The 17,151-nt window shown below is 35.3% G+C and overlaps 1 protein-coding gene across 3 annotated transcripts in view; it reads right to left on the bottom strand.

Moving 5' to 3' along the window:
• ZMAT1 (zinc finger matrin-type 1) overlaps window positions 1–17,151 on the bottom strand; it is a 42,937-nt gene that overhangs the window by 10,513 nt on the left and 15,273 nt on the right. Inside the window, exons 2-7 of one of the 3 annotated variants that reach the window (XM_070464668.1) lie at window positions 10,993–11,099; window positions 6,813–6,914; window positions 6,562–6,736; window positions 4,793–5,050; window positions 3,031–3,288; window positions 1,269–1,526 (exon numbers count right to left, since the gene is read on the bottom strand). In XM_070464668.1, the coding sequence (XP_070320769.1) occupies window positions 1,269–1,526; window positions 3,031–3,288; window positions 4,793–5,050; window positions 6,562–6,736; window positions 6,813–6,914; window positions 10,993–11,099 (1,158 nt within the window). Of the gene's footprint in view, window positions 1–1,268; window positions 1,527–3,030; window positions 3,289–4,792; window positions 5,051–6,561; window positions 6,737–6,812; window positions 6,915–10,992; window positions 11,100–17,151 lie in introns of those variants that run through there. The other 2 variants (XM_070464669.1, XM_020876568.2) reach the window with 2 other exon arrangements.

Consider the following 17,151-nt stretch of genomic DNA (forward strand, 5'->3'; position numbering starts at 1 on the left):
TTGACATTCTTTAAAATTCTAGATAAAAACACAGACTTCTATGTAACTTTTGGTGAGATGTTGAATCACAATAAGCAGCAAACTTAATAATACAAACACATGGTTAGCATCCAATAAATAAAGGTTAATAGTTCATTGTTTCATATATTAAACTAATCTCTATTGAGGTAGGCCTACTCTGTGCCAGTGTCTATCTCTAGGAATGGAAATACAGATGAGTTACATGAAATCCCCTTCCTCAAAAATCTTACATTCTAGTGGGAGATAAAGACACAGGAAAAGATAATTAGATATGCAGGTTAAGGAAGCAGAGAAGACAAGCCTTGAAGGAAGTAAAAAGACTTACAAGGAAGTATCATGTTAAAGTATGAGTAAGAGTTGGTCAAGAGAAGAGGGACATGAAGATGTTCCAGGCAAAATGGCAGCATGAAGGGCACAGAGACAAGAAATAGGGTAATCGTTTCTGGAAACTAAAAGCATTTTGCAGGTTCTGACCCACATGGATCATAGCAGGAAGTAGCAGGGAATAAGCCTGGAGGAGGAAGAGAGGACAAGATGGTAAAGAACTATGAAGTTCTCTATTTTTATCCTTATATTTTTATCCTTAGAAAATAGAAAAATAAGGATTTTTAAGCAGGGAAGTGACATAGAAAGATATGCACTTTAGGTGAAACACTCCAGTGGTTAAATTGAGAGTGGATTTGGGGAGACAAAACTGATGGAAGGAGAATAGTTAGGAAGTTGTGTCAATATTCTTGAACAATGATTCTCAAACTTTATTGTGAGTACAAACCACCCAGGGATCTTGTTAAAATGCATAAAATGCAGATTCAGATTCAGTAGGTCTGCAGTGAAGCCTGAGATTCTTTTTTCTAAGAGGCTCTGAAGTGGTGCTGATGCTGCTGCCTACAAACCACACTTTGAATAGCAAAGCTCTAGAAAAGATATTGAGGGCTTAAACTAGTATCAGAAAAGCAGAGCAGAAGATAAAAATACTTTCTGTAAGTACCTATAATATAACATGAAACCATGCTAATTCCTATATTTGATCAATAAGAGTCATCTAAACCTTTCTGGGTCTCATTTTCCAGAAAACCACAGACAGACCTATATGGACTCAAAAGTCCTTACTTACTGAAAATTCTATGATCCCATGAGTATTATCAACCTCTTATTCAATAAGAGTAAAATGGTATATATATAAGCCAGTATGTTTTATAAATGATAAACTTCCTAAGAAAGAAATTTGGGATATTCTTACTGTTTACCATTTGCATCTGATTTTGCAGGAAGAGGTTTCTCTCTTATCTTGTCTACAAACTTCTTCCTAGCTTCATTTCTTTTGTGTTTTTTCCCAACATAATGTTGTTGGGCCATTAATGGACTATTAAAGGAAGCAGGACAGAGCTTGCAATACTTGTTTGGATTATTCAAATCCAAAGCACTGCTGGAAGAGGAAGGCATAATCTTGTCTTTAATTCCACCTGGAGGAGGCTTGAAAGCAAGGGGCTTCAGAAAAGTTGACTCTGCAGAAGTAGTAATAGGAACACGTGCTGAAACAGTCATTATGAAAAGTGATCTACATGTTTTCATTATAAGTATCAGAGAAAGTTAGAGTTCTTTAAAAACCTACTATCTCTGGACTTTTTCCACACAGCACTGTTGGATAAAGGTATTTAGGCTAAAAATAATTGAATATAATTGCTCTACGGTATTGTGTTAGTCATGGCTTGGTGCTTCATTAAATACAGAAAATGAAGTAGATGGTGTTGGGGGATTTAAAGTTAACTACAGGTTTCTACTTGGAATGACTGAGTGGATTTGAAATGGCTATGAGGTATCCAGGTGAAGAGGTAGCTGCTCTTTGGGTATATGAGTCTAAAGCTTTACAGAAAGGTCATAAGCATATAGATGAGATAAGAAATCAAGGGAATGGATTAGATTATTTTACAGATTAAGGTCAAGAATGGAATCACGGGAATGCCTACATTTAGGCAATAATTTTTTAAAATTAATTAATTTTAAAAATTTATTTATTTTAATTAGAGTCTAATTACTTTACAATATTGTACTGGTTTTTGCCATACATTGACATGTAGGCAATACATTTTAAAAAGAGCCCCCAAATAAAACAGAAAAGAAAGAGAGACACAAGAAAAGAACACAAGCATAGAGAGTTACATATAACAGAATAGAGCTTAAAAGAGGGAGTAATGAACATTTTCACATGAAGCAGAAAAGTCTAGTAAGGAAAGAACTGAAAAATAATAGTGAGCAGAGGAAAAGAAGTGGGTGGAAGAGAGAATATGAAAAGGGAATAAAATACACTAGTAGTGAGAAGGTGCCTGTGGGGGAAAAATGAAAAAAAAAAAATATGGTTAGATGAGCAAGTGGATCACTCCAGTCAGGATCAGAATCTTTATTGTGCTGAAATTCTTGCCACTCTTCCTAAGTTCCTTTGTTCATTCTCTCTCTTTCCCACTTCTAACAATGCAAATCATACATTTCCTTTAAAAAGATTTTTTGAGTCATTTTATTTCACTCCTCTGGTTATCAAAAATATGTACACAAAAATCCATGTCTGCAGCCTCTTGCAATGAAGTGCTATTAACCCAAGTAGTTTATACACTTGCCCTTATCAGGGAAAGTGGTATATCTTCATTTATATTCCCAGGAATGACTAGTCTAGCACCCGAGAGAAACTTAAGCCATACTTAGTGACTGAATGAAATAACTATATAATACTAATTTAAAATACTTTCTGTAAGTACCTATAATATAACATGAAACCATGCTAATTCCTATATTTGATCAATAAGAGTCATCTAAACCTTTCTGGGTCTCATTTTCCAGAAAACCACAGACAGACCTATATGGACTCAAAAGTCCTTACTTACTGAAAATTCTATGATCCCATGAGTATTATCAACCTCTTATTCAATAAGAGTAAAATGGTATATATATAAGCCAGTATGTTTTATAAATGATAAACTTCCTAAGAAAGAAATTTGGGATATTCTTACTGTTTACCATTTGCATCTGATTTTGCAGGAAGAGGTTTCTCTCTTATCTTGTCTACAAACTTCTTCCTAGCTTCATTTCTTTTGTGTTTTTTCCCAACATAATGTTGTTGGGCCATTAATGGACTATTAAAGGAAGCAGGACAGAGCTTGCAATACTTGTTTGGATTATTCAAATCCAAAGCACTGCTGGAAGAGGAAGGCATAATCTTGTCTTTAATTCCACCTGGAGGAGGCTTGAAAGCAAGGGGCTTCAGAAAAGTTGACTCTGCAGAAGTAGTAATAGGAACACGTGCTGAAACAGTCATAATGAAAAGTGATCTACATGTTTTCATTATAAGTATCAGAGAAAGTTAGAGTTCTTTAAAAACCTACTATCTCTGGACATTTTCCACACAGCACTGTTGGATAAAGGTATTTAGGCTAAAAATAATTGAATATAATTGCTCTACGGTATTGTGTTAGTCATGGCTTGGTGCTTCATTAAATACAGAAAATGAAGTAGATGGTGTTGGGGGATTTAAAGTTAACTACAGGTTTCTACTTGGAATGACTGAGTGGATTTGAAATGGCTATGAGGTATCCAGGTGAAGAGGTAGCTGCTCTTTGGGTATATGAGTCTAAAGCTTTACAGAAAGGTCATAAGCATATAGATGAGATAAGAAATCAAGGGAATGGATTAGATTATTTTACAGGTTAAGGTCAAGAATGGAATCACGGGAATGCCTACATTTAGGCAATAATTTTTTAAAATTAATTAATTTTAAAAATTTATTTATTTTAATTAGAGGCTAATTACTTTACAATATTGTACTGGTTTTTGCCATACATTGACATGTAGGCAATACATTTTAAAAAGAGCCCCCAAATAAAACAGAAAAGAAAGAGAGACACAAGAAAAGAACACAAGCATAAAGAGTTACATATAACAGAATAGAGCTTAAAAGAGGGAGTAATGAACATTTTCACATGAAGCAGAAAAGTCTAGTAAGGAAAGAACTGAAAAATAATAGTGAGCAGAGGAAAAGAAGTGGGTGGAAGAGAGAATATGAAAAGGGAATAAAATACACTAGTAGTGAGAAGGTGCCTGTGGGGGAAAAATGAAAAAAAAAAAATATGGTTAGATGAGCAAGTGGATCACTCCAGTCAGGATCAGAATCTTTATTGTGCTGAAATTCTTGCCACTCTTCCTAAGTTCCTTTGTTCATTCTCTCTCCTTCCCACTTCTAACAATGCAAATCACACATTTCCTTTAAAAAGATTTTTTGAGTCATTTTATTTCACTCCTCTGGTTATCAAAAATATGTACACAAAAATCCATGTCTGCAGCCTCTTGCAATGAAGTGCTATTAACCCAAGTAGTTTATACACTTGCCCTTATCAGGGAAAGTGGTATATCTTCATTTGTATTCCCAGGAATGACTAGTCTAGCACCCGAGAGAAACTTAAGCCATACTTAGTGACTGAATGAAATAACTATATAATACTAATTTAAAATACTTTCTGTAAGTACCTATAATATAACATGAAACCATGCTAATTCCTATATTTGATCAATAAGAGTCATCTAAACCTTTCTGGGTCTCATTTTCCAGAAAACCACAGACAGACTTATATGGACTCAAAAGTCCTTACTTACTGAAAATTCTATGATCCCATGAGTATTATCAACCTCTTATTCAATAAGAGTAAAATGGTATATATATAAGCCAGTATGTTTTATAAACGATAAACTTCCTAAGAAAGAAATTTGGGATATTCTTACTGTTTACCATTTGCATCTGATTTTGCAGGAAGAGGTTTCTCTCTTATCTTGTCTACAAACTTCTTCCTAGCTTCATTTCTTTTGTGTTTTTTCCCAACATAATGTTGTTGGGCCATTAATGGACTATTAAAGGAAGCAGGACAGAGCTTGCAATACTTGTTTGGATTATTCAAATCCAAAGCACTGCTGGAAGAGGAAGGCATAATCTTGTCTTTAATTCCACCTGGAGGAGGCTTGAAAGCAAGGGGCTTCAGAAAAGTTGACTCTGCAGAAGTAGTAATAGGAACACGTGCTGAAACAGTCATAATGAAAAGTGATCTACATGTTTTCATTATAAAGTATCAGAGAAAGTTAGAGTTCTTTAAAAACCTACTATCTCTGGACTTTTTCCACACAGCACTGTTGGAAAAAGGTATTTAGGCTAAAAATAATTGAATATAAGTCTGTCACCAAGTGTTTCCAACAAAGATACAGGAAGCAATATTCAGCAGTCAATGAAGGCATGAGAGCTGTATTAGGATGGCTGTTGAAATTAGTGAGGGTAAAAGAGACGGGTACCAACTTCTAAGTTGATGTCTTTCTTGAGTAGCATAGTAAGTAGATCATCTATTCAGTGGTGTCTGTATCAAAATACAGTTTATGCAGTTGTTCAAGGCTATAAAATGATATGTTCCCACAATTACAGTTATTTTAGAGCTCTTTCATGTAGTCTCCTTTCTGAGCCCAAATTTATGAATTTGGGGGACTAAAGATAAGGCTTTACAAGACACTTTCTTTTGTGTGGTACACTGATTCTGTCCCTCTTGACTGACAGGCAGAAAAACAAATATACAAAAATCAGAGAGACTAGGATAAATTTAAAAATAATTCATTTCATTTATAAGAAAACAATATGTTTTAATGCTGATGTGGCCTAGCTATGAGATGGAAATTAATGTAGGTAAAATTGTGATGCCAGGCATGCTTTATTCCTAAAATGTTGAAGCTAATGAGAATATAGTAAATTATTTACTCCAGGGGATTAATCATTATTTTTTGTTCTAGCACACAACATTTAAAAAATACAGGCTGGAGCATACTCTGCTACTTCAGGCTCAAAGTGAGACCTGTGGGTCAGTTCTCTCATGTGCTGGTGGCCCAAAATCACTGGAAGGAGGACAGAGCAATATGTTATATAGTTCTCTGGATCTCTGGATCTAACATAAAGTAAGTTTTCAATAACTGCTGATTGATATAGCTAATGGTACTTTTTCTTTATATTCATAGGAAGAAAGGAATGAGCTATCAGGGTAGAAGAAGATTCCATACCACTTTTTTTGTCTACAGTTAAAGTCAGAAAATGCTGCAACATAACTATATTATGGTGAAGACATTGGTCTGAACACACATTATGAGATAATGTTTTGTAAAGTACTAAAGCAAAAAAAAAAAAGAATGAGACAGATGTCAAGGGGAAGAAGTAAGAAGAAACTATGACTTAATAATTTGATTAGAAACTGGAGAGCTCAGGTTGCTTATTGTTGTTTCATTATAGCAAACATGTTTTTATTTGGATTTAATAAACTGAAAAGGAGAGGTCACAACATTTCTTAAAATTTAGCTAGCAATCATGATCTCTGTATTAAATGACAAGGGCACAGAAAGAGATTAACTGAGCACAAGAACCAAATTATTGTGGCAGAGTAAAATTCTCTCCAATAAAAAATGGATAGCAGAGATGGGAAAAAAATATAGAAAGACTCTGTACTGAAGCTAAAGAGGTGAATGTCATCTTACCCGTTGCTGGCTGAAAGCTTGATGGAGATACCTGATCACGCTCCTTCATTAATTGCTTCAGTTTTTTAGAATGGACTTTCCCCACATAGTGAGACTGAGCAACAACTGAGGAGCTAAAAACCATGTGGCAGAGACCACAAAATTTATTTCTGTCCACTACTTCACTTTTATGCTCCTGAAATAAGCACAATCTTGTTAGAAAGATTCAATAACTAAGTTTTGAATTACAATAACCAACATAGGCCACTCACCTGAAAATTCCTAACATCCATCTTCATTTTCTTACCAGGCACTTCACTTTGTTCCCCATGCATTTGAAAATAAAACCTAACATTTTGAGCATGTTTTTCACTCTGGAAAAAGATACAATATGACTTTGTTTATTCAACAACAGAGGCACCTCAAATTTACACCTCTTTGAATCTGAGGACAGCACTTGTGAGTTGGAATATATTTAGTGTGTACCCAGTTTATGAAAAGGTTCCGCATGCTTTCAAAGCTCTAAATCTCAGTTAAAATGAAAATAAAACTACAATAGTTTTATTTATAGTTAAGACCAATAACTTAGTTTTTGACAGAAACTCCTAGTTTTTGTTTAATATAAATTTTTTCTTCTTCCTTAGTTACACATCTTAGGCAATATACTCAGCTAAAAGATTGCATATTCCAGCCTCCATTTCAGCAAGATGTAAACACGTGACTATATTCTAGCCTATAAGATGTAATTTGAAATGTTGGGTAGAACTTCTGGAAGTCTCCTAACAGAATGGGGGATGAACTTGTCTCATCTTCTCTCCTGCTTATGGAATTAAGATGTAAAGTTAATCTGGGACAATGGGGGCTCTTGAGGACAAAGGCTAGTTCATCAGAGTAGAAAGACAGAAAATGCCTAGATCTCTGAAAGTGTTATGAAGCTGTTACATCAGCCCTGTATTGCTTACCTCTCAAATTCTTTTGTGTGAGGAAATTAACCTTTCTAGGTTAAGCATATTAAACAAAAGTCTCTGAATACATATATAACAAGATACATAATAACTAAAATGTTGATGTCAATAGAAGGGACAATAATATGACATAGCACATACTGTGAAGCAATTACTCTATCAACAGCATTTTAAATTGTGAAGTGTGTGCAGGAATATAGCTGAAGTATATATCCACTGCCCAGTTTTAATAGATTTTAACATTTTTCTCTATTTCTTTCAGATCTCCTTTTCAAAAGAGGTAAAATTTTACACAAGAAATCCTAGCTCCTCATTTCAACAATTGCTCCCTCCTTGGTCTCTCCCCAGTAGGTAACTACTATCTTAAAGTTGTTTTGTATCATTTCCTCTATTCTTTTACTAGATATGCATGTACCTATAAACAGTAATATGTACTATTGTCATTTAAATTTTTTATGAAAATGGAATCAGCCTGTTCCTATCCTTTAAACTTTTTATAACTCAATATTACATAAGATTTGCCCATATTGATACATATGGCTCTTGTTCATTCACATTACATGCTGCATAATATTCTATTCCCTATGCTACCCATCAAATCCCCTAATGAAGGCAGTTACGTTTCTGATTATTTTCTTATTACAAACATCTCACTGAACATATGTAAATGTATCTCCTAATATAATGGCCAAGAGTTTATTTTTTTTTTTAGTTTCTTTAAAGTAGATACATAGATATGGACTATCTGGCTTATATGAGGGTTTTCAGCTTTAATGGGTACTATAAAATTTATCTCCAAAGATGCTGAAGCAGTTTAAACTCCAAATGTAGCACGTATGAGTGTTTTTGAGTTCCTATATTTTCTTAAGTGTTAAGTGCAGATTTTAATTTTTGTGAGTATGATGGTTTTGATAAGATAGTTCATTATCATTTTAACCTGAATTTCCCATATGATCACCTCTGAAGTTAAGTATCTCTACTCTAGCCTGTTCATATCATTTTCCCATTTTTCTATTGGGTTGTTTCTTCTTCTGATATATAGTTCTTTATACAATCCAGATACTAATCCTTTGTTAGTTATTGGAATATAAATACCATTCAATCTATGGCTTGTCTTTTAACTTTATGATGAGTTTTCTGTCATATAAATTTCCCCTATCAAGTATCATGATATATTTTACAGCTACAGTAATAAGGTGAAATTATTTTAGACACAGGCAAACAAAGTAATAAAACATAATAAGAGAATGAAGTATATATGAAAAATAGCTTATGACAGAGATGCCACTACAAATCAGTGGGGCAAAAATGAACTGTTAAATAAATAGTGCTGGAACACCCACTATCTGTATGGAAAACAATGTTATCACCTTGCATATATGAAAATAAATACCAGATGAATCACACACATTAACCCAAGAAATAAAACTTTTAACAGTATTAGAAAAGAATAGAGGGAAATATTTATCTGGCAAAAGTACAGAGAATGGTTTCTTAAACATGTATAAACATAAATACAAAAGGAAATATTAGTAAGTGCAACCTCATTAAAATTCCAAATTTTTGCAGTAATGTCCTATATTACATGCATAATAAATAAAATGCTGAGATAGTCTGACAATATTAACCAAGCTGTCTATTAAAGAGAAAAAAATCACCTTTACAATTAAGATATTTGTAAGGGAGTGCTTTCAAATATAGTTTGAAAGTCATGTATAATTTGAGTTGGTTATTTAACAAGCTTAAGCACTAAACTTATACATGGCATTGGAATTTAAATAAAAAATATGCTACAACATTATAAAACATAATGCTTTATAGTCATTAAACTATTACAGAAAAGTAAAAAGATGTAATGATAGGACAAAGTGTTCAGAATATGTTCTTATATGAAAAAGCAAGGGCAAAACAACATATACAATTCTCTTTTGTAAAAATGTATGTGTGTTTAGAAAGCATACTGGACTCATATAAGCTAAAGAGAAGTTAATTAAATGATGCTTACCCACAAGTGACAGACTTATGATTGATTCACATTTTCTCATAATTTTGTACATTTTCTATACTGAATAGTAAGTACTTCATAAGTCTATAAAAGCAATTTTTCAAATTTAAATTCAAATGGTTCCAACCATGGTTATCATATAGCTCCTTGATTATGTGTTTCACTTTATTAACTCTTTGAGCTTTGGGGTGCCAGGATATGCTAGGCACACTCAAATGTTTGATTTCATTTAATTTTCACAAGAATAGTAAGAGAGATTTTAGCTTTCATTTTGCAGCCTGAAGAAACATGCTCAGAGAGGTAAAGTGACTTGGCCAGGGTTACACAACAATGGCTTGAACCTAGTTGAAGTGGTTTACTCACTAAGTCATGTCTGACTCTTGCGAACCCATGGACTGTAGCCCACCAGGCTCCTCTGTTCCATGGGATTCTCCAGGCAAGAATACTGGAGTGGGTTGCCATTTCTTTCTCCAGGGGGTTTTCCCAACCCAGGAATCGAACCCATGTCTCCTGAATTGCAGGCAGATTCTTTACCAACTGAGTGAACCTAGGTCCTCTCAATCCACAGCCAACACAATTTCATCATCTATAATTATAGTATTAATAGCTGAATCCAAATCAACATAAGGACCGAGATATAATTGCCAATAAGATTAGTAATGGGCAAAACAAAATCAGGTGTTTCTAGTTTTTAAAGTAGAACTGGCATAATATTTTAAGATATTATAAAAGTATCTAGTACTTTTTTAATAGATACCACATATGAAAAAAGTCCAATAGTTGATAACATGATGTAGAAATGGGAGACAACACTAAATGAAAGGACAACACATATCTAGTGTGTGAAATAGAAATGAAATCAGAGGTGATATGAAATGAATGAGGATGAAATCAGAGGAGATATGAAATCAGAGGAGATCATCTTTAAGCTTAGTAATGCCAAGATGGTTAATCACTATTCCTCTGGGTTTCAGCTTTCTAATCAATAAACTAAAGAACTAAGAAAATCAAATATTCCTTCTTTTAGCTCTAGAAGTCTACGGTACTGGGCTTAAAAATATGTAGTTAAATCAAGTGCAAGACTAGTTCATTTTGTTTTTATCCTTTATTTACTGTAAAGGAAAATTCTGGAGTTCAATGAGATCCCTTGATTCACACTAATAGTCTCCTATTCAAGTGTTATAAAACTTTCCTTATATTTACTACAAGGACATGAAGCATACAGCGACTTGATGGATAGAAAGGGAGGCAGAAAGATGTGAAGAAAAGAAAATATGCTTTGGAGTCAAAAGAGACTGAGGCTCCCAAATTTCCCAAACTTAAGCTGGTAAATTACTGTTCCTTACTAAGCCAGGCTCCTCATCTATCAGAGGGAAATAATACACAGGATTCTCATAAGTATCAAAACCAGATAACATATGAAGTTTATCCGCTATATTTAAAAATCTATTTTATACTCCATTTCCATTGTTTTTAACCTACCTCATAATGTGAAATCCTTTGTGATTCAAACTGAAGCACCACTCCACACACATTACAAAAATCATCTGCAAAAAGTTCAGTCTTTTCCTGTTCATTCCAAGTCATATCTATGAATAAAGGGAAGTGAGACATATATCACATCAATGAATAGTTAGAATACATATTGTTTCATACACCACTTCAAATCTGAGTGCTTGTGAGGTCACAGTAAAAGCATTTTGCTTATTGAGTATGCCTCTAATGTAGGATATAGCAAGAGCTATTTAATATAAGTCTTGTGTGATTTTTAGGTAACATTGGAGCCATAGCTCCAGATAAGTTTTATAACAAAGCCTTTTTAACGATTACATGGATGCTTGTGCATGCATGCTCAGTCAGTCAGTCATGTCTGACTCTTTGTGACCCCCATGGACTGTAGCCCCCACCAGGCTCCTCTGTCCATGGAATTTTCCAGGCAAGAATACTGGAGTGGGTTGCCATTTCCTACTTCAGGGGATCTTCCTGACCCAGAGATCGAACCCTGTCTTCTGCATCTCCTGCATTGGCAGGCAGATTTTTCTTTATCATTGTGCCACACGCAAAACACAAAATTCCAAGGGTTGGTTTCTTTTGGTGCCCCAAATCATTTTATGAAGCTCACGAAGTTACTGGTACCCCCATAACTTCCCTGGTGGCTCAGTGGTAAAGAATCCACTTGCCAATGCAGGAGACATGGGTTTGATCCCTGGGTTGGGAAGATCCCCTGGAAAGGAAATGGCAACCCACTCCAGTATTCTTGCCTGGAAAATTCCATGGACAGAGGAGCCTGGTGGGCTACAGTCCATGGGGTCGCAAAGACTTGAAAAAGTTGGACAAGACTGAGCAACTGAGCACTCACATACATAATCCTTAAAAAGGCATTGTTATAATACTGTCACTTATCTGGAGCTATGGCTCCAATATTATCATATTTCCCTGGTGGCTCAGACGGTAAAGAATCTGCCTGCAATGTAGGAGACCGGGTTTGATCCCTGGGTTGGGAAGATCCCCTGGAGAAGGGAACAGCAACCCATTCCAGTATTCTTGCCTGGAGAATTCCATGGACAGAGGAGCCTGGTGGGCTACAGTCCATGGGGTCGCAAAGAGTCAGACACAACTGAACAACTAACACAAAAATCACACGGAACCACAAAAAACTTTGTCTATAGTAGGCAAACATTTTCCACTGTTATACAAACACTGGCACACTCATCTGGCCATACAAGTCTCACACAAGCCCCCAAAGTATTATTAATAACATCCACAAATTATGCTACATTTTTCACTGTAACAACACAAGTCAAAAATTTCTGAATTTACACTTGAGGTCCGCATTTCAGTCTAAGCTGCCTAACAGCTGCAGTGTATTCTGCCAAAATTTATTAGTGTATCTACAAGGTATAAATCACAAAACATCAAAATTTTGCTTGCTATTTGGCTATTTAAGTGAATAAGCTAATACTACACATACTTTCATGGTGAAATGCCCATGACATATCAAATGAACAAAAAATTGAAGAACAATAAATATATCCATTTCCAACACTAACAAAAATTAAATATACATCACCTATAAATACGTGGAAAGATATAAATTAAATTTAAAAATGATTAGCTTTGGGAAGCAGGGCCAGAAAAGGATGAAAGGGAGAAAATTTAAAATTTTAATTTCTGTACAACTGTTTTAATTTTTGCAAGAAGTCTGTAGGACTTTCTATTTAAAAACCTTTAAAAGTATTTATTTTAAAAGTTATGTTGGATATCTTCAGCTGAGCTTTAGTTTTCAGTACCACTGTATGGACTAAAAAGGCTTTTTAAAATTGCATGTTCAAGATAATAATAATTGTAACAAGGAACATGTCAAAAACAGGTTGAACAGCTATAAATTTATGCCTATAATGTATAGCATCCCCTCTGAATTATTTTTAGGTTGTTCTAAAATATATCATTTCTCTAATTTTGACTGTAAAGTTAGCAAGGTAAACAGTTTAACTAAAATATATTTCAGGACTTCCCTTAACTACTATATGCAATGAGCACAGCATAAGATCTTGAACTTCCTATTAAAATTTGTAATAATAAGCAAATATTATCATTTGGTGGCAATATAACTTGCTACAGAGGGAAAGTTTCCATTATACTAACACATATATATGGAATTTAGAAAGATGGTAACAGAAAAAGAGACTCAGATCTATAGAACAGACTTGTGGATTCTGTGGGAGAAGGCGAGGGTGGGATGTTTCAAGAGAACAACATCGAAACATGTATATCTAGGGTGAAACAGATCACCAGCCCAGGTTGGATGCATGAGACAAGTGCTCGGGCCTGGTGCACTGGGAAGACCCAGAGGGATGGGGTGGAGAGGGAGGTGGGAGGGGGGACCGGGATGGGTAATACATGTAAATCCATGGCTAATTCATTTCAATGTATGACAAAAACCACTGCAATGTTGTAAAGTAATTAGCCTCCAACTAATAAAAATAAATGGAAAAAAACAAAAAACAAAACAAAACAAAACAAAAAACAAAACAAAGTTCTTATAAGTTTAAAAAAAAAAAAAAGAAGGCAAAAAGAAACTACTGATTTAGAGGTTCAAGAATTCCTAAGACTTAACATTCACTTTTTTCCTATATCAAACTTTAATTCCAGATTTCCCTACTTCTAATAGTCAAAGTTTGATACTGACAGTCAAGTTGGGAAATATGAAGGCTGAGTTTTTTAAACACAGTTTTTCATTATTGGTGACCCAGATCATTTCCACGAAGGCCATGAAATTATTGGTACCCCTACAACTTTTCCTTTAGAATGGTATTGCCTAAACTTACTGCCTTTGACTCATTTTCTCAAACAAGTTCTTGGTCCGTATTTCTTTATTAAATGGTATGATATTCCAGACTCAAAATCTCAGCCATTATTCACCACAGTAAACCACTGTTTCTTGTCCATTCTAGCTTATAATGTTATTTGATATCCATCTCTTCCTTTAAATTTCCCATAACACTACCCGAGTTCAGGCCCTCAATATCTTGCGCATCATTAAGATTTATTGTTATTTACTGAGGTTAGTTTCAAAATACTATGGTACACATTTTGGAAAGAGATAAGGAAAAAAAAAAAGAATAGTTATTGAAGGCTTTTGTGTCTGTGTAAACAAGATAATAGCTTACTCTTTTAGTCCTTAAAACAAATCTGCGAGGTAAGTGTCGTTTCCCAAATTCTGAAGGTTAGGAAATTAGGATTCACTGAAATCAAGAAAACTTATCACATGTGTTATTCCGTGAAGTTGGAACTTAAACTTTTTATCTTGACCTTTTCCATTATATATACATAACTGTTCTACATGTTGGAAATGATGCATCAAATGAGTATTAATTTCAAGAAATTTACAATTTATCAGGGAAGATGTGTATAGAAAGAACTATGATCCAAAGATCAAAATGTCATAAGTGATATAAGACATAAGGTACAATGTATTCCTGCTGAGAATTTTGGGGAAAGCTTTCTAGAGGAAAATAAGTTTTGAACTGAGCTTTAAACAATGTATAACATTCAGATAGAAGAGTGGAGGTATGGGGGGGGGGGTCAAGAATATGATTTCATATTTCAAGTATTTTGTTGTTCAGTTGCTCAGTCATGTCCAACTCTGTGACCCTGTGGACTTCAGCACACCAGGCTTCCCTGTCCTTCACTATCTCCCAGAGTTTGCTCAAAATCATGTCCATTGAGTCAGTGATGCCATCCAACAATCTTATCCTCTACTGCTCCCTTCTCCTGCCCTCAATCTTTCCCAACATCATCGCATCAGGTGGTCAAACTATTGGAGCTTCAGCATCAGTCCTGCCAATGAATATTCAGGGTTGATTTCCTTTAGGGTTGACTGGTTTGATCTCCTTGCTGTCCAAGGGACTCTCAAGTCTTCTCCAGCACCACAGTTCGAAAGCATCAATTCTTTGGCTTTCAGCCTTCTTTATGGTCCAACTCTCACATCCAAACATGACTATAGAGAAAACATAGCTTGGACTAGATGAACCTTTGTCGGCAGAGTGATGTCTCTGCCTTTTAATAAGCTGTCTAGGTTTGTCACAGCTTTTCTTCCAAGGAGAAGTCTTTTAATTTCATGGCTGCAGTTACCATCCACAGTGATTTTGAAGCTCAAGAAAATAAAATCTGTCACTGTTTCCATTTTTCCCCATCTATTTGCTATTAAGTGATAGGACTGGATGCCATGATCTTCATTTTGTTGAATGTTGAGTTTATGCCAGCTTTCTCAGTCTCCTCTTTGACCTTCATCAAGAGGCTCTTTAGTTCCTCTTAGCTTTCTGCCATTAAGGTGGTGTCATTAGCATATCTGAGGTTATCGATATTTCTTCTGCCAATCCTGATTCCACCTTGAGCTTCATCCAGCCCAGAGTTTCTCATGATGTACTCTGCATATAAGTTAAATAAGCAGGGTGACAAAATACAGCCTTGACATACTCCTTTCCCAATTTTGGAACCAGTCCTTGTTTCATGTCTGGTTCTAACTGTTGCTTCTTGACCTGCATACTGGTTTCTCAGGAGGCAGGTAAGGTGGTCTGGTATTCCCATCTCTTTAACAATTTTCCAGTTTGTTGTGATCCACACAGTCAAAGGCTTTCATGTAGTCAATAAAGCAGGTGTTTTTCTGGAATCCCTTTGCTATTTCTATTATCCAACAGATGTTAGCAATTTGATCTCTGGTCACTCTGCCTTTTCTAAATTCAGCTTGTATATCTGGAAGTTCCAGTTCATGTATTATTGAAGCCCACCTTGAAGGATTTTGAGCATTACCTTGCTAGCATGTGAAATGAGTGCAATTGAGTGGTAATTTGGACATTATTTGAAATATTTTAGATGTTTCAAATCCTAAAAGATGATGCTATTAAAGTGCAATACTCAATATGCCAGCAAATTTGGAAAACTCAGCAGTGGCCACAGGACTGGAAAAGGTCAGTTTTCATTCTAATCTCAAAGAAGGGCAATGCCAAAGAATGTTCAAACTACTGCACAATTGTGCTCATTTCACATGCTAGCAAGGTAATGCTCAAAATCCTTCAAGCTAGGCTTCAATAGTATGTGAATCAAGAAACTTGCAGATGTATAAGCTAGATTTAGAAAAAGGAGAGGAACCAGAGATCAAATTATAGCTCAAGCTGTAATCAAGATTGCCAGAAGAAATATCAATAACCTCAGATATGCAGATGATACCATCCTAATGGCAGAAAGCAAAGAGGAACTAAAGAGTCTTTTGATGAAAATGAAAGAGGAGACTGAAAAAGTGGCTTAAAACTCAATGCTCAAAAAACAAAGATCATGACATCCAGTCCCATGACTTCATGGCAGATAGATGGGAAAAAATGGAAACAATGACAGATTTTATTTTCTTTGAGCTCCAAAATCACTGTAGATGGTGACTGCAGCCATGAAATTAAAAGACACTTGCTCCTTGGAAGAAAAGCTATGACAAATCTAGACAGCATATTAAAAAGCAGAGACATCACTTTGCCGACAAAGGTCCATATAGTCAAAGCTATGGTTTTTCCAGTAGTCATGTATGGATGTGAGAGTTGGACCATAAAGAAACACTGAGTGCCAAAGAATCGATGCTTTTGAACTGTGTGCTGGAGAAGACACTTGAGAGTCCCTTGGACAGTAAGGAGATCAAACTACTCAATCCTAAAGGAAATCAACCCTGAATATTCATTGAAAGGACTGATGCTGAAGCTGAAGCTCCAATACTTTGGCCACCTGATGCGAACAGCTGATTCATTGGAAAAGACCCTGATTTTGGGAAAGATTGAAGGCAGGAGGAGAAGGGGGCAGCAGAGGATGAGATGGTTGGATGGCATCACCAACTCAATGGACATGAGTTTGAGCAAACTCTGGAGAGACAGTGAAGGACAGGAAAGCCTGGTGTGCTGCAGTCCATGGAGTCGCAAAGAGTCAAATACAACTGAGCAACTGAACAACAACAAGAATATGAAGGACAATAATTGAAAGCTTGGAATGAGGCTAACTCATAAATGGCTTCATTAAGGCATTTAGACTTAATTCTGCATTCAACAAGGGAAAAGAAGTGACTTAAAATAGGGCTATGAATTAGGAATCAGTCGCAGGCAA

Source organism: Odocoileus virginianus, unplaced genomic scaffold (genome assembly GCF_023699985.2).
Source record: "Odocoileus virginianus isolate 20LAN1187 ecotype Illinois unplaced genomic scaffold, Ovbor_1.2 Unplaced_Contig_54, whole genome shotgun sequence".
Taxonomy (NCBI): domain Eukaryota; kingdom Metazoa; phylum Chordata; class Mammalia; order Artiodactyla; family Cervidae; genus Odocoileus; species Odocoileus virginianus.